Source organism: Oenanthe melanoleuca, chromosome 18 (genome assembly GCF_029582105.1).
Source record: "Oenanthe melanoleuca isolate GR-GAL-2019-014 chromosome 18, OMel1.0, whole genome shotgun sequence".
Lineage (NCBI taxonomy): Eukaryota > Metazoa > Chordata > Aves > Passeriformes > Muscicapidae > Oenanthe > Oenanthe melanoleuca.
In genome coordinates, this window is record NC_079351.1 from 43,820 (window position 1) to 69,991 (window position 26,172).

The 26,172-nt window shown below is 39.4% G+C and overlaps 1 protein-coding gene across 2 annotated transcripts; it reads left to right on the forward strand.

Moving 5' to 3' along the window:
• Window positions 1-191: 191 nt before the first annotated feature.
• Window positions 192-26,172, forward strand: CCDC57 (coiled-coil domain containing 57). 2 transcript variants are annotated; one of them, XM_056506047.1, is made up of 9 exons: window positions 192-281; window positions 6,586-6,689; window positions 10,750-10,912; window positions 12,402-12,591; window positions 13,504-13,604; window positions 14,529-14,739; window positions 15,396-15,532; window positions 18,831-19,050; window positions 25,780-26,172. In XM_056506047.1, the coding sequence occupies exons 2-9, from the start codon at window positions 6,643-6,645 to the stop codon at window positions 26,004-26,006; spliced, it is 1,296 nt and encodes a 431-aa protein (XP_056362022.1). In that variant the 5' UTR covers window positions 192-281; window positions 6,586-6,642; the 3' UTR covers window positions 26,007-26,172. The 2 variants fall into 2 exon arrangements, with proteins under 2 accessions (XP_056362022.1, XP_056362024.1); XM_056506049.1 differs by lacking the exon at window positions 18,831-19,050.

Sequence of the window (26,172 nt, forward strand, 5' to 3'; positions counted from 1 at the left end):
CTCGCCCCGCCCTGCTGCGCGGGGCGCGCCCTGGGTCCTATCGCCTCCTGTCGCCTGGGACCCTCCCTCCGCTGCCGGTTCTTCCGCGCAGAGGCCCCGGCCGCAGGCGGCGCTGGCTCGGAGAGGGGCCGCGGGGCCTCACAAGGCACACGAGCTTTGCGCTGCTTGCGTGGAGTGCAAGGCAGGGCTGGATCCTGCCGGCGTGGATGCTGCCCTGGCTTTCCGCAGGAACAGGACCAGAGCAGTGGACTTCAACTTATGAATGGGTTTCTGCGGTTGAGGTTTGTTCTGTGCTGCCGTTTCTGTTTTCCTGGGAGCGATCGTAGTTTCTTCGTTGTCTCCTATGAGAATTACTCTTAGGAGCTTCCTTCCGTCATTTGTTTTCTTCTTAGTAATTTTGAGTGTGATACTGTGCGTTCCTTAGACAACCCTCAGGCTTCCCTCCTCATCCTTTACCAAGGGAGCACTCCCTGCAAATATGATTTCATAACATACTCCTCCTTTTACATCAGGATGGAATGATCTTTCTGCACTTTACTCTTGTGACTCAACTGCGATTCATTCAAATGCTGGATTACAAAACGGTGTGCGTGCTGATATTGCCATTTAGAATCTAGGAAAGTTGTGGTGGCATTCTTAAGTACACTACAGAAAGTAGCACTCCTATGGCTACCCGGGTGTTAGGAAATTCAGAAGTAGGTGCTCCATTCTTTTGTATGCTTCTAGCATGTAATACAGTATGCAGGGGAGTGACACCACACCTTAAATTCTGCGTTTGGTTTTCGGTCCCTCATGAGAAGACCAACGTTGAGCGGCTGAAACATATCCAGAGAAGGGCAGCAGAGCTAGGGAAGGGTCTAGAGCACAAGTCTGATGGACAGTAGCTGAGGGAGCTGGAGAGACTCAGCCTGGAGAAAAGGAGGCTCAGGGGACATATCACTCTCTTCAACTACCTGAAAGGAGATTGTACCAAAATGGGCATCTGTTTCTTTTCCAAGGTAGCAAGTGATAGAACAAGAGGAAATAGCCTCAAGTTGTGCCAGCGGAGCTTTAGACTGTATATTAGGAAACATCTTTTCTTCAAACGGGTTTCCAAGCATTGGGATGGCATGTCCAGGGAAGTGATGGAGTCACCATCCCTGGAAGTTAACAGCAGGACTCAATGATCTTGGAAAAAAAAAATATATTTTTCAACCTAAGTGATTCTATGATTCCTATAACCTAACTAGATGAGAATATGTAGGATCCAATATTGTCTTTTGAGAACTGTGATATTGCACAGATTAGCAGTTTCCAATATTTTAAAACCTACTTGCTGAAATCATGTGATACCAAGACAGAAACTGAAGCTCTTTCAGTGACTTAGAAGTTTTTTCTTTTCCTTGCACATTATGTTTGCATTGGCTATCGGTTCAGTTTTGCTGAAGTATAGCATCCATATGTTTAAGGATTAATTGCATTAATGTGTGAAGATGAGCAAGGCCATCTGGTTTATTTTGGGTAGATAACATACAGCAAATAAAACCAACACTTCTAATCTTAAAGACTAGTAAAACCAGTTTTTGACTGTCCACTATTATCTGAATTTAGGCCATTCATTTGCAGACTAGGTGTATTCAGGTTTCTACATCAATCCTTGAATTAACATTGTGTAGACAATTGTGTAATCTTTTTAACTCACCAATAAAGCTTATCTGTTTGGGGCACTATTGAATCACTGGAAGTCATCAATTACTCATTTGGAGAACTAACATTTGTTTAACTACTTGACTAGGGGCTGATTGAAGGTACATTGGAGAAGATGACAGCTAATTTGAAAGGGGGGCGGGGCGAGGAAGGGTTGCAAAAGATAATGTGTTTAATAGGGTAGGCAATGGCTAATATAGAGATGCAGAATGTCAGCAACCAGAACGCTGTGTTCATTAGACATTCGGCTATTATGTGTTGATTCTGATGAATGCTCTGTGAATGCACCGCACAGTATAAATTGTGCTGGGACTTGCACTATAATTTCTGTGTGTTCATATGCAGAAAATCGTTTGAAGCCCTTTTTCACCATTGTATTTTAAACCAGAGGTGATTAATATAAATAAGTGAACTAAATTCCTTTAGTAATTGCAGTATTCTGAAATTATAATTTGTTAAATAGAACTTGCTTTATTTCAAAAGTCAAATTTTTAGTTTTGATTCTGATTTTCATTAGTTGTTTCTGGTGAAAATAAACCTTTCTTTAACTGCTATGGCGCTAGGACACACAATTCTCTTCTGATGACATAAGAAAAACACAAATAAGAACTACTGATAATATTCTATCTTCTCTAAATTAGTGTATTTCAGGTATCATTTGGGTGCAGCATTCAAGTTTCTGGAAGGCAAAAGCTGTTTATATGATCTAGAAAACAGAAAAGAGACAGAACACTACAGGAAGTTTGTCTCATGATTTCCAGACAAGCAAGTCATCTAGAGTGACTAGGGGAAAATCATGCTTTAGGCCTGCCTCATGTGCCACACGTTCCTCTGTCTCACCTAGACAATCTAAGGCAGTTTAGTTGATGGATATAGTTTTTAATAATTAAGTGCCTTGGTAGCAGAATGTATTTATCTGTTCTGCATGACATTGTGTTGCAGTTGGCCTGAGTTGGTTTTACAAGCTTTTTAAAGCTTTTTCACATGTTGCAGTGGGAGTCCGGAGCGGATGGGAAGTTTGGTCACATCCCTAAGGCTGTACTTGAAAGGGGCCAAGAGTTACCTTCCTGATCTCCGCTAAGGAGAAATTGTTTCATACTAAACAGTAGGATAAACAACGTGCATAGGAAGACAAGTGAACGAGAGAGTGAGATCTCAGAGTATGGGACAAGTACTAGCTGTGTTTTGGGAGAAGGAGTTCTTACTAAACGAGAGCGGCGCTACAAAGGAGCGTGCCCGTGCTCTCACGATGGGAGAGGAGGCTGCTGTGTGAGAGTAGTGAGGACGGAACGGGGAGAATGGGAGGAGAGAATGCGCTGTGGGGCTCCTGGAACCGACCGCAATGCGAGGAGCCGAGAAACGCCGGCTGGCTGAGCAGGAGAGGAGACAGACGGGGGCTGGCGCTGCCGCCCGGGACAGGGCCGGAGGGGAGGTGGCTCGCAATGGCGAGTGGGGGAGCGGGAATGGCGAGTGAGAGAGCGGCAATGGCGAGTGGGGGAGCGGCAATGGCGAGTGAGAGAGCGGCAATGGCGAGTGGGGGAGCGGCAATGGCGAGTGAGAGAGCGGCAATGGCGAGTGGGGGAGCGGCAATGGCGAGCGGGGGAGCGGCAATGGCGAGCGGGGGAGCGTCAATGGCGAGCGAGGGAGCGGCAATGGCGAGCGGGGGAGCGGCAATGGCGAGCGGGGGAGCGTCAATGGCGAGCGAGGGAGCGGCAATGGCGAGTGGGGGAGCGGGAATGGCGAGTGAGAGAGCGGCAATGGCGAGTGAGGGAGCGGCAATGGCGAGTGGGGGAGCGGCAATGGCGAGTGGGGGAGCGGCAATGGCGAGCGGGGGAGCGGCAATGGCGAGTGAGGGAGCGGCAATGGCGAGTGAGGGAGCGGCAATGGCGAGCGGGGGAGCGGCGGCGGCCCCAGTAACGGCGGCGCCTGGAGACGGGCCCTGCCCCGCCCGCAGCGGCTCGGCACAGGGCCGGGGCCTGCGGCCATGAGGGCTGTGCAGGTTCGTGCCCGCAGGAGCCGAGTCGCCCCCGGGCTATTCTGAGCGCAGGGCTGTGCAGGTTCGTGCCCCCAGGAGCCGAGTCGGCGCTGGGCTGTTCCATCGGGAGGCGCTTCGGACGCGCAGCATCCCCGTGGTGCCGCGCGTTGTCCAGCGGAGCTCCCGGCGCGCCGCCTGCGCGTCTCTCGTCCTTTTCTCTCTCTCTCACTGTCCTTCTGCACCCTTCGTGCTGAGTGCCTCTCTTGTGCTGTCCCTGGCTCCAAAGCATTATCCTGCGCTCATTTCTACTCCCTTCATCGAACGGCTTTGACCTCCACAGTCCGCCTGCCATTTGCTCTTCTGCTGCACAACCTCTGACCCTCAGGTCCCTCCAGGGAATCCTTCCTTGGCTCTGCTTCCTGCCAGCCGCTCGCTCGAGTGGCACTGTTGTCTTTCGCCAACACTCGATTGTCTTTTCCTCCATCTGTGCACTTCAAATTTAGTTAATCCTTTTTCACTGTAGTAGCCACCTGATGCATTTGGAACAGCTGTAGCTGAAAGTGTGATGCAGAAAGAGCAGATCTTTCAGTGTTGTATGTTATAGGCAGGGAGGCTGTACTGTTCATGAATATCCACCATAGTGTCTTTTTAAAAAGTCATCTCCTTACCCACATGAGGAAGATATTACTTAAATTATCTGTGCATGGTAGTATGATTTGAACATTGCCAACAAGAATCAGAATATGAAGAAAAAACACTATTTCAATTAACTTAGGGATAAATGTGAAATCTTGGCCAACGGAATTGGAAGACCATCAGATCATCATGTCCTTTAGCAAGGTTTGTTCCCAGGTTTATATACCTGGAAAGAGCAAGCTTGAATTTTTTATACTTCTCACATCCAACAATCAGTGACCCATTTTTTGATCCTAGAGAACTAGAGTTGTTTAGATTTTTTGTGAACAAAAACGTTATTTAAATTATGGCATCTTTTAGCATAGAGATATTGCATAGCATTTTCTGGTCTGAAAAACTCTTTTTCATTTAAAGAGATTAAAGAGCCACTATTTGAAAGGCATGCTTGTCTGATTTGTTCTTTGCATCCCTGTGCTTTTTCGGAAGTGATTATCTGCAACCAGTGACACAGAATAATACTGTACAGTGAGAGAAGCTGTATTGACTACAGAGATTTTCCCAAATCTCTGGAGAGAGCTAAACAGAAATAATATTTTTTTTAAAGCATCCATACTGCTTAAAAACAATGTTGTTCTTTTTTCTTCTACAGAATTTATAATTAGATATAAGGCAAATATGAAGAATAAACAGTAAGAAGAGGTGGATGTGAAGCAAGTAAAGGGTTTTGCCTGTAAAAGCACAGGCTTTCTGTTCGTTGTTTCCTTTTTAAACTAAAAGCAGACAAATCGGACACAGCAGTTAATATTTTAATAGAAGAGAAGGCTGGACTGTGCCTTGACTCATCATATATATATATCAAAGAAAAGAGAAATATGTGTGCAGCTCCTAGAGTGGAAGGAATAAACACTTATTCTTTGAGTTCTGTCTGTACATAATTTTTGTTCAATGTAATTACTGTCTTCAGGAATAACAGTCTCTTTGGGATTATTCTCTGCTTAAAATGGTAATTTTAAAATTGTAATTGTAAAATGCTGTAAACTGTGCTGGATCCAATTTATAATGTAGAGATGGCTGAGTAAGTTTTAGCATTTATTTATTTATTCATTTATTTACTTACTTACTTACTTATTGTGGGTAATCTGGGCAAGACTCTGGAATTCAACAAAGGTTACTAAATGATTGATGTTAATGTAGTGTATATGCAAATTCATTTAAAACCAGTTCAGGAGTTTTACATGGAACATATCCTTTGGGAATGGAAGAAGGAGTCTGAGTCTCTTAAACCCAGCAATTGCCTCTTTGCCAGGCTGAGCCGGATACTGATCACAGTACAGCAATCATTCTTCTAATCTGCCTTGCCCTTAAGGGTTTGGGGATGAATAAGGGAGGTGTAAACAATGCAATCTACACCGAGACAGCACTTCTGATAGACTTGTTTGTATACCTAAGTGCTGGCTATGGGATTCTGATTACATTACGTAAAGTGTAAATTTATAAGCAAAAATATGCAGAATATGAAAGTGAATATACATTTAGCTGTTTGTTACTCCAGTTTTAGTTCAGAGTTTTGTCTCTGTAGGTATTATATGATCAGTTTTATCCACTCAAATGCAATGTTCATTCAGCTACACAAAAAACATGTAATATAGAGTTGAAAGTAAATAGAAAGTTGCAGAACAGCATGATAGCAATCTAGGTTTGTTTGGCTGTGTGACAGGCTACAGCAAATCTGTTAACGCTTTAAGGGATTAATGCAGAGCTTCAAAGGTTCAGTGTATCATTAGAGAACTTATGGTCCTGATAGCAGTATCAGCTCCTCAAGATTTGTTTGAAATCCTGACCTTACTGGTATTCTTCCACTGAATCACAGAGAAACTTTTTTGTTGATAGCAATCAAAAATATTGGGAGAGGAGGGCAGAAGATGCAGAGCTGCTTCTATTTTAAAATGTATCTAGAAGATCAAATTTTTGCACTTGTTTTGCAATTTTTTTCTTATGCAACAGAAATTTTAAATGAGGAGGAACTCAGTTATACTTAAGTGGAAGTCTTGCACTACTTTTCATCAGATCCTCTATAGTCTGTATGCTACTAACATTTGAAGGATTGTTTTGGGAAATAACCTATACTGTTATAATTGATTTCCACTAACTTATGAGAAAAAGATGTTATGGTGCCTGTTTCTTTAGGAAATTACAGCATCCTCTATTAATAGTTACATGTTATTGTTCCAAAAGTTTTACATGTGGATCCCTCATGCTTCTTAATGTAAATTTATTTTTTTTAACAGCTCTAGGAATAGTCACATAGATATCTGCACGAGGATTATGTGAACCTGAAACTTCACATGGAGCAAAAGATTCAAGAACTGAAAGACGCTGATGTCAGAAACTGGTATAAGAATGTTGAACAAGCAATATTGTATTGCTGCAGTGCCATCTAGCAATCACTGTTTTTTAAATTTTTTTTTTAATTAGCATGTTCTGGTTTAACGTTGCTATGGTTGTATAAGCTCTTTTTTTGCCTATTGTTTTATTCCTCTAAAAATTGATTACATTTGTAATTACGATTCAGAAAATTATGCCTTACTTGTGTGGTGGCTGTTGCCCTGCCTTTTTGATAGCTGCCCCTTGTAAGGAATTGCTAAGAAAATGTTTATGTGAGATTGTGTAAGATTATTTTATGTAGCAAGCACACTACTGAATTCATTAACCTTGAAACTATGAAAAGGTCAGCATCTGGACAGCAGAAGTAGCCTTAGGCTAGATGGATAAATGTACACTGTTTATCATATTCCTAATTACAAGGCTTTTTTTCCTCCCCTTCTGCTTCTTATATTCCTATCATTCCACCATAAAAGGGTCATGTTACAAATGGTGAAATTTGGTCTTCAACTGTGATACCCTGGGGAGGTATTATACTACCTCTTCTTATGTAACAAACTTTAAAGAACAAAAAAATTTTCCTTCTTTGGCTTTGTATAAAAATGTATTTGATATTGGAATTATAAAAATTTACACGAGTGTGTTTAGTTGTTAAAACTACAGCACTTAATTTTTGTCCTGTCAACGAAACCAATATATAATATAAATGGAAGTGGTATTGCTAACCACCAACACCTGCCAATTCAAGTCTTGCTGCCCTCAGAATAGCAGTCCTGCTGAAGTAACAAACCTGCATCCAGGACTCTCTTTCTCAGGGGCTTCCCAAAGACAGTTTATGAACCTACCTGAAGGAGAACCTGAAGAATGTTTGATAACTGGCTTGGTTTGGAAGTTATGGTGCATCCTATGGTTGAACTGCAATGATAAAGTTGATTAGCTGCTGTACACATGCCTAAGGCTACATTATCTAATACACATGATTTCTCTTACTGCTGGAGAAGGAAAAAATTATCTCCATTGCTTAAGCTTACAACTAAAGAAGCACATCTTCCATATTTGCCACAGGATCTCCTGCAGTTATTCCTCCTAATCTAACATGATTTTGCATCAATTAGACAAAATCCCTTGTGATCTTGTTCTCTTGGTTTTAGTTGTAGTTTATCAATTTAATTCATCAAAGTAGTTTCTCTCAACACTTTTTAAAATACTTCATCAGTTTAGCCACTGGATGGCAGCTTAGATTTCTGGAAAATCTGTAGCTTCTTTATGAACAGTTTTTCATGCAATTACAAAACATAGGTGTTGTGAGGCAAGCATTTCACACTTGTTCGTTGATATCTTTACTGGTGTTTTTAATTTTCATGTTTTGAAGTAACTTGCAATGTTACTTCGGAAGAATTTCACAGTAGAATGTACATTCTGTAGTACTGTTCTTACTTGGGTTTGAAATGTAAAGTCTTCTAACAGCAGGCTTTTGTTTTCCCAAGTATGACAAATAATATGACTGTTTTTGTTCTTTTCCTCTAAATTAAAATTCAATGGCCATAGGGGGAGGGGGGTGGGAGGGAGGAAGTCTTTTCCATAACATCCTGTCTCCCAGCAGCCCTCTTGTCACTTCATCTTCAGAGTGGAAAACATGGTAGTATTTTTCTAGCAACTTTTCAGTAAGGCTCTAGTTTCTTAACTCTGTAGTACTGCAAGTATACATTTTAAAGGCCTCTTGACTGCAGCCATAATTTTCCTTTCTAATAGTACTGAATTGTTCTGCTTAACTCAAACAAAAAGCTTAGACTAGGGAATGATGTACCTTTAAATTTTTTTCATGTGATTTCATAATGACTATTTCCTATGATGTTTCTATTGTCATTCTGCAAAACCAGAGGGAACTAAATTTTTATCACCAATAGATCCATACGTACATGCGTGTGCATATAAGAAGATGGATGTCCTCACAGCTTATAGTAGATTGTACACTATAATCAATATCCCTTTATTCTTGTGCTTAGAATATACATTTAACTTCTGTTAAGATATTTTATTTTATATGCAAAAATTAAAAAAAAATATTAATAAAAAATATCCATAACTTTTAGCACAGGGGAGATATAGCACCTTTCTACTACCCTAGAAGTCATAATAAAGTTATTTCTGTAATGCATAGTATTTAAGATATTACAGGCGCTTGGATGGCTATACAAAAGGAATTGAACTTTAATTTCTATAAGATGGTGCGGAGGGGTTTGTAAAACAAGGGGTTTTTTCTCTCTTCTTTCCCCAGCGGTTATGAAATCTGATCTTATTTTGCAAAGGATACTGTTTGGTTGATTTGTTTCTTTAAATTCCCCTTTGCTGTACAAGTCCTACCATAGACCAGATTATAGGTTTCATTCAGCACAGTCTGATTCTTCTTAGAATGGAGCAAGATTATGCAGTGATTAAACTTCTCGTACACTGTTTGAAAAGTCTGAGACAATCCAGTGTTTCTATCAGTACCATTGTTGTAGTGTTACCTACCTGTTACTCCCTTTGTAGGAAGTGCTTGCTGAATTTGATCTGGGAATTAAAAAGAAAGAGAGTTTCACAAGCACATTGTGAAAATTGAAAAGAGTTATCTAGTTCTGTCCCATGAAGTTAAGGTAACATATTTTAAGCTGTTACCCTTGACTCACAGAATGAATGAGTATATTATAATCTAAAGTCATTCCTGTGTGAGACACATGAAAAGATGACTGTTGTTTTTGCTGTTTTCTTCCACCTATGTGGTGAACTATTTCCAGGATAGCAGGAAGCATGGGTATTTGTGGTATGCATTCACAGTGACTGGGTTTTTCCTATGCAACCAAAAGCTGTATATAGGTATTTGAAAGACCTTTGTCATCCTTCCAAGGCTAGTAATGAGGAATTCACCCTTCAAAAATCTCTGTATATGCATTGTTCACTAATCAACATCCAGTATTACTTGGATTGTTCTTTGATGCCCATGTCCACTTGCTTCAGTGGTGTTGTAATTGATACCTTAATAATTTGACAAATTTAATTGTATAGGTAGAGGGGAAAAACCCCTCGCATTAAACCAACTGATACCATTGAGAAAAACAGACAGACTTTCAGGAAGAGGGCTTGCATATCTAGAAGTTTGTCATCTTTTTACAGCTGTGTTTGTCTTTGTGTAATTAAATAAATTATTTCTGTCTATAAACTTTACCTTTAGAGTAGCAAAAGGTTACCTGGCCATTAGTGGCATCCATGGATTCCTGCATCTTGAATGTTGCATGCCAGGAGTTTAGTTTCTGGTTTGGTTTATTTGTCTTGGGTGTTCTTTAAAGGACACTGCTATAATAATGGATCTAAAATTTTATCCTATTGCAGTCTTGACTATTAAAGTTTGCATGACCAACTGCTCTTCACTCAGCAAGAACCAAAGAACCGTGACTACATGTATACTTATTAAATGTAAATCTGTGCATGTTGCTTACTCTGCATCATGCAGTTCAAACTCCAATGGCACTTCAGAAGAAACCTTTGATCTTTGCAATTTTCTGACTTGAGTTCTTGATTAGAGATCTGTAATACTGTTTCTAATACTTGCACCTTCTACACTCTATTTTCAAGGTATATAAATGCAACAGCCTTTTAGCCTAGAAATTTTACCCTGACAATGCAGCAATTGTAATTTCTAGCTCTTTTGTATCTCATTTCGGATATCAGCAAAAAAGAAATGTGCTCTGGATGGAAGTACTGAGAGCAGTATTGATATTGGAGGGTTTATGCTGCTTGAGCTGAGGTGACCTCCAAAGCTGATTCTAAATATCGATACAGATGGACCGTCAGACACTATTGAGCTCAAAGCAATTAAAATGCTTTTGTTCAGTAAAATGCTGAGAGTAGAATAAAACAAAATAAAATAGATAATTTATAAAATAGAACAAGGAAAGAAGATGAGGACAATAAACAAAGCTGGATTAAATGAAACAAAACCAGACACAAACAAACAAACAAAAAAAAAATTCCACAAAACATTCTTAGTATTTATGCTGCTGAAATCAAGAGCTTTGCTCTGTGTATCACAGGTCTAAACAACAACTGTCTCTGGCAGCTGAGCAAGAATGGATTCTGAAGCAGAGTAAAATGCAAACAGAACTGAACTGGCAGCAGTTCTGTGAGAATGCTGAAAGTAAATGGTGCCAGAAATCAGAGGATCTAATACACAGCCTGTCTTCATCAAAAGAGGAGGTGAGAATTTCAAATTATCACTGTTTAAGAATCATCTGTTGCATAGAGAGCTATGGAATCTTCCCACCATGGTGTTCTCAGGGAAATATCTCTTTAGCCTTCTTCCAAAAATCTGTAAAACAGTAATTCTGTATTGTGCACAGCAATTCATCACATGTATTTTTTCAGAGACCAGATTAATTTTCATGATCAATCTCTAATTGTGGCCTTTTCTCCCTTTCCATGTAATCAAGTTGGCTTGAGAGATGTTTAACTTTTGCCATTGTAGCAAAAGAAGAAAGATGTCTCTTAGAGCATGTGGGCAGAAAGAATTTCAAATCACAGTACCACTTGAATTCTGTCAAGGGAACAACACTGCCGTGGAGCTCCGCCTGCCGCCGGTTCTGAGTCTGAGCGAGAAAGGGAGTCCCCGGCTGCTCCACAGTCTGGGACTTCGGCCGCTCCAGCGCCGAGAGAGACCAGCCCGCTCCGGGCGGGGCCCGAGGCAGTCACTGCCCGCATCTGCTCCCGCAGGGAGGGGCTCCCGAAGCTGCAGCAGCCGGTCCGCCGGTGTCTGTAGTGTGCGACATCAGGGCCGCGGTGTCTGTACGGGTGTGACACGGCGGTAAAGCCCTGCCGCCCTTCCCGGCGTGAACAGCGATGCCGAGGAGCGATCACCGCTGGCGCGGCTGCCTGCGGGAGTCCGGCCTTGTTGCCTCCGTGCGCTCCGAGCTGCCGCCGCCGGCGGGAGGTGCTGCCCTCGCGGCCGGAGCCGTGGCCGAGGCGCTGCCGCCCCTCCGCCTCCCCACGAGCCTGCAGCGCCTCTTGCCGGTTCCTCCTAACTACAGCACAGAGGAAATGATCGGTGGGCCCAGAAAGGCTCTGACTGGGTTTGCTTCTTGTCCTTGCTGCTGTTGTTTGTTGTGTGTTGTTTTATATATATATATATATATATATATATATATGTAGTCTAGTAAAGGACTATTACTCCTTATTCTATATTTTTGCCTGGAAGCCCCGTAATTTTGAAATCACAATAATTTGGAGGGAAGGGATGATCTTTTTATTCCAGGGACATTCCCATCTTCCTTGGCAAATATCTGTCTTTTAAAGCAGGACAATGCTGTTGTCAACAGATGATGTCCAATGACACTTCCAAGAATTTGACAGGTCAGAAAAGGGACTGCTGTTACTGCTGTTGAGCCCATAAGTTCCTTAAGGAGAGGGATTACCTGCATGTGGAAGAGAGATAAATCACACCTGCAGAAAAACAGTGCCTTCTCTGGTGCCATGGTCCCCTCCATGTGTGCCTCGTCCTATGATGCTCTCAGTACTTCTTTCCCTGGCAAATCCTCAGTAAACAAACACATTTATTCTTTTTCTATGGTACTTTTCTTCCACGTATGTTCATGGGTTGAAACTTTTAGGATCTGTGTGCGTGGTGGTGTGGAGAGAATATGTGTTGCTTATTAATGAAGGGTTCTTTTTGTCTTGTACTTTTATTTTCTAGATATTTCAGTATGATGATGATGAAAATTCTCTGTGTAAAGATATCCCTTCTTCGGATATAAAAAAGCTGAAGGAACAGAATGCCAGCCTTCGGGCTGCTATTGCACAAATGAGGAAAGAAATGGAGAGTCTTGATGAGCAGATGTTGCCTTCTCTTATTCTAACAGAAGACAGACAGCCTGGAGAGCAAAGTAACAATTCTTGAGGAAGAACTTTAAATTCAGTTAAGAAAGTTTAGCGGTCATGGTCACAATTTATGAGGGCTACCAAATCCATCACTGGGTAAAAATTGTAATTGTGGGTTTCTCAAGATTGCACCATACACAAGTACACAATAGTCTGAGGTTCTGTATTACAAATTACTATGGAACAATTATTAGTGAAAACAAACACACACACACACACACACACACACACACACTATAAGTACAAAATTACCACTAGAAAAGCAATTGAGTATATATTTTGCAAGAGTAGAGCAATTATATGTATATTTCAAGTAATGACAGAATTCCTGATTGTGAAGCCAGTGTGTAGAATCACAGAATGGTTTGGATTGGAAGGGATCTTTAAAGAAAGCCTAGTCCGAATGCCCCTGCCATGGGGATTTACAGGATATCCATTTACAGTTTATCCACTGAAGTGGTGTACAAAAGGAGGGGACTTACCACTAGCTACAACTACCCAAAAAGGAGTTGTTGTGAGGTGGTCTTTCTTTCCCAGTAATAAGCAACTGGACAACAGAAATGACGTCATGTAATGCCAGTGGAGGCTTAGATAGGATATTAGGAAAGATTTATTTTTGAAAAAGCCTAATTCAAGCATTGGCACAAGCTGCCCAGGGAAATCACCGTCTCCCTGGAGGTGTTTAAAAGACATGGATGTGTGGGCATTTGAAGATGTGGTTTAGTGGTGGGCTTGGCAGTGTTAGGTTACTGATTTCACTTGATGATGTTAAAGATCTTTTCCAACTTATGTCTATGGTTCTATGATTCTATAACTAGACATTGATATGCATGAGACAGTGTTCTGAAGCAGCTCTTGCTATGAAAGCCTAAACTCTCTCTACATACATATACATTCACATTATACTCCTCTTTTAGGTTCATTGAGCACAAACAAAACTTCAAATGGAACCACACTGAGCAACATCAAAGTCAATTCGACTAAGTTGGATTGTATAGTAAACCCAGACACAGAAGAGGTATGGTCAGGTTTAAACTACCTAAAAATATCTGTATGTATGTGCATGTGTGTGTAATTATTTTTGTTTGAGTAAATCTTATCAGCTGAAGTGATGTGCTTATGTGATTGGTCAGATGAGGGCCAGCGAAGATTTTTTCAGCCAAACTTACTGTTATTCTTTCTAGGAAATAAATTTTGACTAGTCATCCCTTGGCACAAGTCACTTCTGATCTTGCAAGCCAGTCTTGATGATTTTTTTCCCTGCTTGCAAATGCTTAAGCTACTGTATATCACTTCTTCAGGTTTTCCATTGTAAAGGTATATTTTAGGGGGATTTTTTTTTGCTTTTTTTTTTTTTTTTATTTATTTTTTTTTTGCATAGCAAGTGCAAATTGATATGACAAGGAGAAAGTACCAAGCTCCAATGCTGTCTTAGAGTGCTCACCATCCATACATGCAGGTGGACTCAGGTTGGCAGAGACAAAACAGATTGTAGAATCTTTACTTTTCAGTAAATGTTTTAAGTTATATCTCCCCCTTTTGTTTGTATGTACAAATGATTAAACAATGTATATGATCATTAAACAAAGAAGGATTTATAGCAGATTCCTATTTGGTACAAAGAAGTTTTTTTTTTAACATTTTATCTTCAAATGAGGTGTTGTTTAATTTACAGTTATACAGTGTTTATGCTATGTGTATTATTTTACACTTTACAGTTTACACCATCTGTGGGAATGCCTCAGGCTGTTACAGTGTTTTGCTCCACAGTTTAATTTCCCTATACTGCTAACAAAATCTTGAAAATGGGCCCTAAAAAAATGGACTGTAGCCTTCAATTTTACACTTTCTTCAACTGACCTCTCATGCATATTTGTACAAATCCCTGAACCTGCAGACCTCAATTTCAAAATACTCATTGTAAGCACTCTGTTTTATTCAGGGGGCAGAACCCAAAGTTCTTGAAGAAGATATGGTAGATTTTGGACAACAGCTACCTGGTGTTGTTTGTCAGTATAGTGTCAAATGCACTCTACGAGGACTGCAAAGTAAACTCAAGGAAGCAGCAAGAAAAATCTCAGTTCTGAGCCAAGAAAAGCAGCAGCTGATTGAAATGGGAAACAGTCTCAGGGCAGAACTGGTGTTAAAGGAAGGTAAATTTATTCTAACTAAAAGTGATAGCTTATATATTTAGAAAAAAATGGGGAAATCAGTTCATCCTCTGAGCTGGAGAAAGCTAAGCTTCATTATTAAAAAGAAAAAAGGTGCTGGACCTGACTGATCCTTGATCTGCATACTCATGTGAGACTGTGGCACTACTCCTTGCAAGATTATCCTGTGACAAGGGATGCTAAGACAGAACAACGAGAGTCTTTGTAGTAACTTTTGTTGATAAATGTATTAGATGAAGAACTCCCTGGTGCCTAGATTCAGTGTGAGAACTGGAACATTACTTAAAGACTTTGTTTATGAGCAGAAAAGAGGTAGTCTTTCTCTTGGAATAAAAACTAACGCTTTAGGAAAGCGGAAGGGAAAGCAGAATAAGCTTACTGTAGAGTAAACTTGAATTAAGAGTATATATAATGTAAAAAGTTTTCACTGTGGCTATTAAAGTTCCATGCAGAGTTTTTCTGGGAATGAAGTAAAGGAAAAAAAACACTATGCCTGTTTTTGCATAGCATTGAAACCATCTGCAATAAGAAGGCCTGTGGTTCATTTATTATCTGCTCTAAACTCTTGCTGGAAATGTAATGTTGTTGACAAAATATCAACAAAGAATGTCTTCCTCAATATATTCTCTCCTTTATAGGACTCTGGCATCCTGTTAGCTCTAAACGCTGCACAGTTTGTATTGCCTCTGGTAGTCTTCTTCCAAGAGAACTGGTCAGAAGAACACAGTGTCAGCTATCAGTTCTAAAGCATCTACAGCACAGACTCTCAGCACAGGTAACTATATGCTGTTTGAAATCTAGTGATCATAAGCCATTACGCCACTTCTAATTCCATGAGTAAAACTTAAAATTCTGCCTTTAAATTCCTCTGACGGAGTTTATTTAGCTCAAATCTCTCTTTGGAAGATTCCACAGAGTCATTGCATATCCAGAGCTGGAAGGAACCCATGAGGATCTTTGCATCCTGATGTCACACAGAACAACATAGAAGTTAAGCTGTTTAACTTTGGGGCATTGTCCCAAGTGTTTTTTGAACACAGAAAAGTTTGGGGCCATGACCATGCCCTGGGGAGATCATTCCACTGCTTGACCACCCTCTCAGTGAAGAATTGTCTGAATTTCCCCTGATGCAAATTTAAGCCATTCCTCCAAATTCTATCACCAGACTCCAAAAATAAAAATCAGCACCTCCTACCCTTCTTCCCCATTATGGAAGGAAGTTATAGAGAGAAATGAGGTCATCTGCCAGCCTTCTCTTTTTTAAGCTGAACAAGCCAAGTATCCTCAGCCACTCCTCATAGTCATCTGGTCTTTTCACCGTCTTTGTTGCCTTTGGACCTCTTCTCTAATATTTCTATATTCTCCTCATATTGTGGAGCCCAAAATTGCACACAGTACTTGAGGTAAGGCCATTCCAGTGCTGAGCATAGTGGGACATTCACTTCTTTTGGCTGGTTAGTTGTGCTATACTTAGTACACCAAGGACACAGCTGGCAGTCCCGACCACCAGGATACACTGATGGCTCACGCTGAGCTTGCCAGCAATTGAAGCCCCCAGATCACTTTCTTCAGGGCTGCACTTCAGCCTCCTGTCCCTCAAGTATATGCAGACATCCATGACTATAATCCTGGGTACAGAATCCAGATTTTTGCTCTCATTAACTTTCGTGCAGTTGGTCATTACCAAGCAACCCAGTCTATCAAGATCTCTTTGTAAGGTCTCTCTGCCCACAAGGGAATCAATGAGTCCTCATTCAGTATTATCAGCCAACTTAGTGTACACTCAAATCATGTGTCCAGGTCATTGATCAAAGACTGGAGAGGACTGACCCTAAAATTGAGCCCTGGGAAAAACCATTAGTGACCGACCACAAGACAGATGGTTCCCCATAAGTTTAAAGGGTTTGGGACTTCAAAAGTAATATTTTTAAACATGATCTTCAGCCAAGGTATTTCAGAAACACGTGTTTATGCAGCATAAAGGCAATCCTAAATTACAAATTTCATAAATCTTAGTTTTAAGTAAGCAAGAAAGGCCATTTGAAGGATTTGCACTATGTTCTAACATAAACTTTAAAATTATTAATCAGTGAGGATATTTCCAAATACTCACAGTAGTGGGATTTTAAAGCACTTATGTCCAAATGACTGTAGTAGTACCTTTTCCACAAATGAAAGCAGGATATATAGTTAACTTGTCTCATATGATTTGGAATTAAAACACAACATTTAATAGTTAAATTGCAGCTTTTATCAGAGAGATTAAAGAATAAATCTTGGCTTCCCTAGTAGTAGCAGACCTCCCAGTATCTTCGATAGTCAGGATTTCACTATGTACTTTACTTCATTAATCAGAGGATTTGTTCCTGTGAGGATTAAGTCATAGCAGCTGATTGTCGTAGTTTTGAAGGCAGTAAACACTGTCCTTTCAGAAAGAGTGAGGTTGTTGCTCTGAGGTATAAAACTCCAGTAAAAAAAAACAAATTTAGCTGGGGAAACACTTCCTCTGGGTACCCCTCTGGGCAAGTGGTTCTGGTGTCTGGTCACCCTTGCAATAAAGGCGGCTGTCATTTGGTTGGGGTTTTCTTTCACCTTATGCTTATGCAAGGTGTCCTGTACTCACCTTTTTGCCCATTGTCACTTGGTCTACCACTGTATATCACTTGAGAAGACTCCAACTCAGTTACTTTTATCTCCTTCTGACATCCTCATCAGATACTTATACATGTAGAAAAGATCACTCTTAATCTATCTCTTTTGGAGGCCAGCAAGACCAGATGCTTCTTAAATCCAAGCTGTTCCGTACTCTAATTCCAGGCTTCTCTTTACTCAGAATATACCTGTTGAGGCTTCAGCTCCTACACTAAAGCTGAGCTCCTCGTTGACTTTCCAAAGACTACTGTTACTCTAGTTTAGGTGGTTTTGTTCTAGGTGATCACTCTTACTGGCCAGGCTACATGTGCTCCTGCATGCCTAGGTCTTCATCCTTAAAAAAAAAAAAAAAAAGATAATTTTTTACTGTCAGAACTACAGGAATTTCACTGTCGATTACTTTACGTAATGGGCTCAAGTTTTGTTTTTTAGTCTTAAATATATAGCAAAAGACTTCAGTGTTTATTTACATCTCCTTTGGCAGGGCTGAAGTAGTTTGCTGTTCATCAAATCTCACTTTAGTTGCTATAAGTTGAAAGTTGGTGAAACTTTGAGAAATAAATTAATTTATTTTAGCTGCTGACTACTTACTTTTCTATAGCTGCTTTATTTTAGTTGGAGTTTTAGGTATTGTTTTGGACTTTTTCTTCTGTAATTTAATCACAGGAAAATACAAAAGTGAAGGAGGACCCTGACAATATCAGTTTGACCAACAAGCAAGATGATAGTAATAGCACCAGGAAATGTAGATTTTGAACAGGTTTGATACTAAGTTTATTAGAAAGGTCATTTGGCCCTGTTGATCTAAAGGGAACATGATTTTGTTTAATATTATTTATAACTGATTATTTAAAATCTAGCAGGGTAACAGCAAACTGACCTATAAGGGTCTTAGTTTTAGGTACCATGAGTTACTTATGTTAATATTTCACATTAGGAGTTGCAGTGTGCAGGGCAAGAGCATCCTTCAAGGTTCTTTTATCTTACTGCCTGCCCTAGCTTAAAGGAAGAAGCAGCTCCAAGCAGCTGTGAGGAAGAAACAGAATTACCATCCACTGAGGTAGAGTGCAGTTTTATGATCAATGTAATTCATCTTCATTTGGATTTTTCAGTTTTAATTGCTCAACAGTAATCTCCTGGAAGACTTAAAAACCTATATATTTTTAAAGTTATGCATTGTTCCTGTACAAAATATTATTTGTTAACACTAGATAAACTAGGGTTTCTCAATCACTGCTGTGATGTTGTAATTAATCTTCTTGTACAACCTTTCAAAATTAATAATTTTCTTTTGTCTTGCCTCTTGCTGAAATGCTCTGTCTTTCCAAGTCCACGATGCCACTATGAGATGTAACCAATTTTCTGATGTCTTTGATGTGAGAAGTATGTATGTATTTAAGATTGTGTTTGAATTTGAACAGGTTCAGCTAGATTTCTCTATTGAAAATGGTGGGCCAAATACATTCTCAGCAACAAAGGCAGATACATGCACAAAGACTGTTCAAACTCAGCTGCTCAGTCAGAGTCCTAGCCAAGACCAGCAGGTCCAGCTTTCCTCGTCTAGAGCACATAATTTCTGTCAAATTTTAGATACGGGATCGAGTCTTTCTCTACAAAGTCATCAAAAGAACACGAGCCAGGGTAAGCCTGCTTTGTAAAGCAGTCACAATATTTGACTTTTCTGGAAGTGTGGAAGTACAGTGGATTCTGTTGCAGTTCACTAATTCTTTTATGTACTGCTCCTGTTGTTACAGTCCTATGATCAGAATCTGAATTAATTACTTGAAGGGAATTTCACAGTTGCTAGCAGAAGTAAGAATTAAGAGGAATGTCTCTATAGCTGTCTGGTTTAAATTCCATCATTGAAAATACTTCTTCACTTCTATTAAGTACTCCTGTAAAATGCAAATTCTGTTTTGGCTGAGTCTAGAAATTAGCTGGGGCAGATATAAAAATGTCTGTTTGAGAACTGCACACTTCATGTGTTGACAAGTGATTGTTAGATCAAATTGTAATTTGCAAATCCTTGCTTTAGTTATTTTTTTGGCTGGTTTATAGCTACAATACTGCTTAGTGGGCTAAGACCTAAAAGCCAAAGGTGACATCACAGGCATAATGCTGCTATGTGCTGTGGGGATTCCCTAGAATTTTACAGTCCACTGCAACAACAGGAAAAAATAGAAGCAGGCACAAATTTTTATATGAGAGACAGTGTCAGGGTTATGATGACAGGAGAAGGTAAAACCTAGGTCATAGACTGAACATGAATTAGTGTTATAGTTCTACAAAAATCACCACATATTCTTGGAAATTTTAGCAAGAATACCATTTATAAAATATGAGCAGTAAAGCGTAGCCTCTTTACAGGACCAGTTGTTAAGGAACATTTTAACGGCAGCTATTAAGTTGAGCAGTGTATTGCAGCTTAATGTTACATGTTTCAAACTGTTGGTCTGTTCATGTAGTAATCCTTCATTGGCTAAACTTTGGGAAACTAAGACCTGCTGGTGTTAGGGCAAAAAATAATTGGCTTACATTATAATACTGGGAAAATTTTAGGGATAGCTAATAGTGGAGTATGTTCCCTAGAAGGATTGTATACTTTTCTTTATAAAAGATCTTTATAGTTAGGCAAACATTTCTCCAGAATGTTCCAGTAGAAGTGGTTTTTGGTTTTGTTTTTTTTAATAAGTGGTGTAGCTTTCAATAAGTTATTTCTCAAAATGCTGCTGGGCTTATGTGAATTGCTTGGGCTTTTTGCCTTGATATTATTATTTTTATCATGATTATTCTGAGATCTGACACTATCTGTATAGTAATATGGCAGCCATTTAGAGTTTTCAAATGAGCTGTATTACCATTACATAGATATTAATATGCTATTAATCACATACAGACTGCAGGAACAAGAATGCAGTCACTGGATTAAGAGGTTGTTCCCCTTAGTTTGGTACTTGTGAGGCTACTGTGTCTACCTTTGGACACTCTTGTACAAAAGATTGACAAACTGGAGTCCAGTGGAGAGCCACAAAATGGCTGGGGCATGGGGACACACTACACGAGGTTTAGAAAACGGCATGGTTCAGCGTGGAGGAGTCGGTGAGTGGTCTGATTGCTGGTTTCTAACTACCCAGTGACGGACTTTGGGGAAGACAGAACCAGACTCTTAGAGGTGCACAGTGAAAAGTGGCAATGGATACAAGTTGTGTCAAGGTACATTCTAAGCAGGGAGTGTTAAGTACTGTGACATTTCACCCACAGGTCCTGTCCAGCCTATGTTACATCTATTTTTAAACCAGTGTATGGAGGCAATGAACTGTGGAGGCTATGTATGGAGGCTATCTTTAGTAGCTCACAAGAAAATATAATACTTAAAAGGGCTTTCACAATGAAGAGTGGATTATAAATGTGTTTATTCACAACAGCAGTGCATTGCAGGGACAAAGTAATGTGCATTGACAGACCTGTAGGACTGGAATGGACATAGTGCTGACACTCATGATTCGTGTGCTTTTTTCGTGAGGCTAGGACTGAAATAGGAAGAGTATTTCAGGTCAGGCCTATATTGACAGGATAAGCAAAAGTATGTCTTCAAAACATTACTGATAGTGCCATGCAGTTTCGTGCTGTTGTATGTGTGGTGCAACAGCTCTGGCAGCCTTACAAGGACATCAGTTTCTTAACGTCTAGAAATTTCCAGCAGCTGTTGCAAAACTTAATGTAGATTTTTGGGGATCTAGAAATAGCAAAAGGGACAGAGGATACTGCCAACGTGGAACAAGTGAAATGTGAATCAATAAAGGATAGTATTTTCCTGAGACCAAGTTTAATTTGATCTCTGCATCCAGATTTATATGAGGCACATCAGAATTTAACTTACTCAAGCATGCAGGCCCTGAAATACTGCATTGCAAGAATATGACTTTTAAACACTCTTTTTTGCTGTTTAGCTTTCTCCTGTAGGAAAAAGTTTCCTTAATTCCATTGGACTGAATTCTATATTTCAGGAAAAAAAATAGGGAAGCAAAATCTTTCTTTTTTTTTGGAAAAACATCACCTTATAAGCATTATATAGAAAACTTCCGAATTCTGTTTCTGATTTTTAGCAGAGGCTTATATTATTTTTCAGGCCTGAGCTATGGAAATTAATCTTTCCTGTTTAAAACCACTCATTTGAATTTAATATATTTATCAAATACATTGTTACAATGGATAGACTGTCATTGAGACAGAGTGACTTGGAACTGGGCATTCAGGTACAAGTGACGCACACAGAGACTTGGAAGCTCAGTGACAAGAATGGTTTGCAACAAAGCACGCAAGTTAGTTTGCTTATTCAAATATATTTTTTCCCAAGTTCAACTCTGTCTAAATTGATAACATCAGTAGATGTGCTTTGTGGGAATTTCTGGTGAAACAGAGAACTGTAGCTTGAAAATTACTGTTCTGAACCTGTTGAACAGTTCCATTTTTTTATATTGCATGTACAAAACAGCCTAGTGGCACTCAAAATGGTTGGCATGTCAAGTAAGCCCTGCAATTTTCCGTATTTCCAACATATTGCACAATGCAATGACTAAATGTATTTTGAAGAATTAATGACTACATCTTAATTACTGAAGTGGACTGTTATATACTTTATTCATTTCACCATCAAATTCAGACCTTGTGTAAGCTTCCAAGCAAGTCAAAAGGCTAGGAGATATTTTAATTTTCTCACTCCTCACTCTCACTGCTAATTTTCAGTTTTCTGTAGAAATTAGATGGATTTCATACGTTGTATGTTAATTCTGCTGATAAGTAGAAGGAAGGTGTTTAGAAGGATCATAGGTCCCTTCTTCAGGTATTTTTATTTTTCTGTATTATTGAAAGAAAAATAATCTCCTAGAGATATACAGATACAATTCCTGATGATATTAAAAGGCTACATCAGATGCATAAGCTGTACAAGTAAGAAATACACCTCTGTATTTCTTTACTTTTTAAATGCCCTATTGCAGAGGTTGAGAACAGATAGAGATTTTGATTGATGATTCATATCATATGCACCTTGAGTGCTGATGACAAGCCACTCTCAAAGGAAAGTGGAGCCTTTTTTGATTTTTAGAGTAGATGTTAGGCAGAAGGAGGGGAAGCTTTCTAAAACATTTAGAAAATGGAAATTTATTTTCCTCTGTTTATCCTGATAGACTTACTATTTGCTATTGAAGATACTTACTAGTTTTTCAGAGGGGAAGGAAGCGAACATCACGTACTGAAGTTCAGCTGTAATACTGCATTTAGCATGAAGCCAGTGCTGTGAAGGGTGCTGTGTGAAAAGCTCCAGTCACCTATCCTTGGCTCAGCAGAGGCTGGGGTCAAAGCACGGGAATGAGGGTGTAAGGCAAGCTGTGTCCCCACCAGTCATTTGACTCGTACATGTTTAGTGTAGATGAAGCTTTGTTTCTTCACGTTCCACTACATATTTTTGAGAAACCCCACAGCCACAAGTACTCAGAACTGTGTCCTGGGTTTAATAATTTGAGTTTATGTTGTAGCCTAAAAAAGAACAGGAGTGAGCTGCTTTGAGGTAAAGTAACTTTTTTAATTTACTACTTGAGCTTAGATGGGGGAGTATCTTGTACTGTAATTCTCACTTGCAAAGCTCTGTCATCTGAAATTCCACACTTCATGGATCAAAAGTTATCTTAAGTGTTTCCACACTAGACAGAATTTCAACAGCTTTGACATCACTGACAGTTCTAAGAGCAATCCATGTGGGTAAAAAGCTGGCCAGAGAAAGAATCTGGTAAAACATTAACAAAGAGAAACAGTGCTCTGGCTTCATTCCAGCTCCAATCAGAGAAAGACTCATGATCTCTTTTCTGTGTTACATAAAACTTCAACTTTGAAGTGTTTCACAAATATTAACTAATGCTCTAGCTACATTTTCTTCATTTCTATGTTTTTCTCCTGAATAGGAGCTTGTTTGAGTTGGTGTTCCTTCAGAAGCACTGCTAGTCATAAGCAAATATCTAGTGACAGATTTCTTAAATTTTCCATCTGAGGAAATTTCAGGTTGCCTATGCAACATGTCTACATATATCTCTTTCATCCTGAGGAAAAAAAAAATCCATGAATGTTAATTTCTGACTGAAGTTAACACACATCAAATAGAAGATATGTTAAGGATTTCAATACATTAAACATTTAGTTCCATTTTCAAAAGCATTTTAGGTGCTTAGCTACGATCTTGCTAGCTCTGGTTGCCACAGTCACTTCTGAAAGTAAGGTGCAGGCTTGTAAATTAGGTGGATTTTTTTCCATTGGTGTGCAAACCAAGCTACTGCATATAAATAGTATTTCTAATTCTAGGGTATTGATGTTTTCTCTTTTCCTAATTTTTGGAACTAAACTTACACGTTTTAAAATCAACATGATTAGTTTTAAATTTCTTTGTTAGTACATATTTTTGATGGTCCAAAACTTAAAAACAGCCATTTAGAATGCTTGTGTTCTGTGCAGTTGTTCCAAATAGCTTACTAAGTAGCCTATAATAGTTACAACTATAGTTCCTTTACTAATGACAGGAGACAAGCATACAGATGCCTTCACAGGAAGGGATGCATGTGATGCCTTGGTGCTTGGTTACTTTGCCTTTGGAATTACACGATTAGGGCCTCCCACATTAATTTCTGAAAGTCATCCCCTTGGGTGAATACAAAAGACCCTTGAAAACTAAGTATTTTTAAAAACAGACTGTCTTTAAGCAGTCTTAACTGTGTGCTATCTGTGGATATGCTCATTCCTGTTACTTAGACCACAAACAAGAAGTAGTATTATTCTGCTGCTGTTCCTGTTCAAGAAAGTAATCCTTGAAGTAATACCTTTCAGACACTGCTGCCTGCACTTTTCTAAATGGTTGATAATGTGAAATTCTGCTTTCTTATCTGCTAGATGTGGTAGAGTTATTCCAATTATTAAAGTCCATTTCCTAGACAAGAAAATACACTCAATGATCTTCATGGGCTCAAGCATCCTCTTCCATACCTTCTACATCTGTAGGAAGCCACTAGGTGGCAAACTGGACAACAGGATTTCACATTCACAGCTCAAGAGTCACCAAGTCAATCAGCCACCAAGCTGATTCAGTGCAGAGATCACATGCACAAGTGTACAGCTGGTTCAAGCTAAGCCTGTGGAAAAAAATTATTTTGAAAAGTGTCATGTTTTGATGCTAGCCACAGTGTCATGCTTTGCATGAAGCTATAAACCTTCAATCAATCAATTCATTCCATAATTCAGGAACATGTATTTCCTTTGATGTAGAATTTTGTTTAGACTTTGTACCACTTTCAGTTGACTGCAAAAATTTACCTTCTACTAGTAACTGATTTTTGTTGATTTGTACACCTTTTGTTCTTGCTGTGAGTGAATAATATCAGGGACTGCAGACTATGATGCTTATAGAATTCAACTAGTACCAAATACTGTAGTGTATGTTATCACAAGTTTACTATGACTACTTCTGCTGTCTGCTTTGGCTCTCCATAGGAAATCTGAAGTTAAAGTCTAAATGCCTTGAAAAGTAAAGGTTAAGTGGCTGGAGCCAAACACCTGTAAATGTTACCTATAGTATACAGTGAATAATGTGATTGATCAGTTCCACTTATCTTACCAAAAGAAACTTGTGATTAGACTGAAGTTCACTTAGTTGGAGATAAGAGTTTTTGGAGAATTAGGTGAGAACTGCAAGATGGACTCTGACTGCTATTAGGACCAGTCCCATTGCTTTCCAAACAAAGATGTTTCTTTTTGAGTTAGTCTTTTCTGGAAAGACAGATATTTTAGACAACAAAACCAAAGATCTACACACTAAATGCTTTCCTAAGTGCAAGAAGATTGAAAAAAGACCCAAAAGATAATGGTAGTAATGCAGCTTTGTCAAGCCAACAGCATTACCTCTGAATCTTTTCTATCATACATATCCAAAGACATTTTCTCACAATGGACAGAAGAGTAAAATAAGTAAAATTGTAAAATATGTTTTAAAACAGCTGAACAGAAAGGTAGTGCTTGACTTGAACTGTTCCACTGACCTTCCAGCTGTCTTCCTTCCTAAGCAGTCTGATGCTAATGGAGAATGACCATGTACAGATGAAGTGAGGATTAAGCAGAAGATGCTGTGTTTTTCCATAAGTATTGTAAGCCTTAATGGACTGTTCTGGGCTCCTACATACAAGAATGGTCCTGGTATTATAAGATTTTGACAATGTGGAACTATGGCAGCAGTATATTTAGAAGAAAAGAGTAAACCAACTCTCTTTATCCAATCTCATAATTTAATACAAACATAACTACAAAGTATTTTTCTGTCTGTTTTTTGAGCAGTGGAGTTTGAAGTTGTACATTCAATTGAGCAATCTGAAGAATCTCGGCCAAGTGTCAAAGCCAAGGATAAGCTTGAAAAGTCAGCTGAAGATTTGACAGTCAGAGGAACAAGGCTGGAAGTTCAGCAGAAGTTGAAATCTAGGAGTTTATCTTGTGCTCATCTAGTAAAACCAAAAATCTCTTCTAGCATGGCAAAAATCCGCAATTATAATATTAAAGACTGTTGACAGTATGTTGTAGGTTCACATTTGCTATTTACTTACTTTGACATCTCTATACCAGGTCTAATTATCAGCCTGTTTTGTATGTCAGGTTGAGATATTTGCAGCCAGAAGAGAGAACAAGTACCCTGTTTCATACAGTAAAGCCTAAAATAAAGGGTTAATTTGTGTA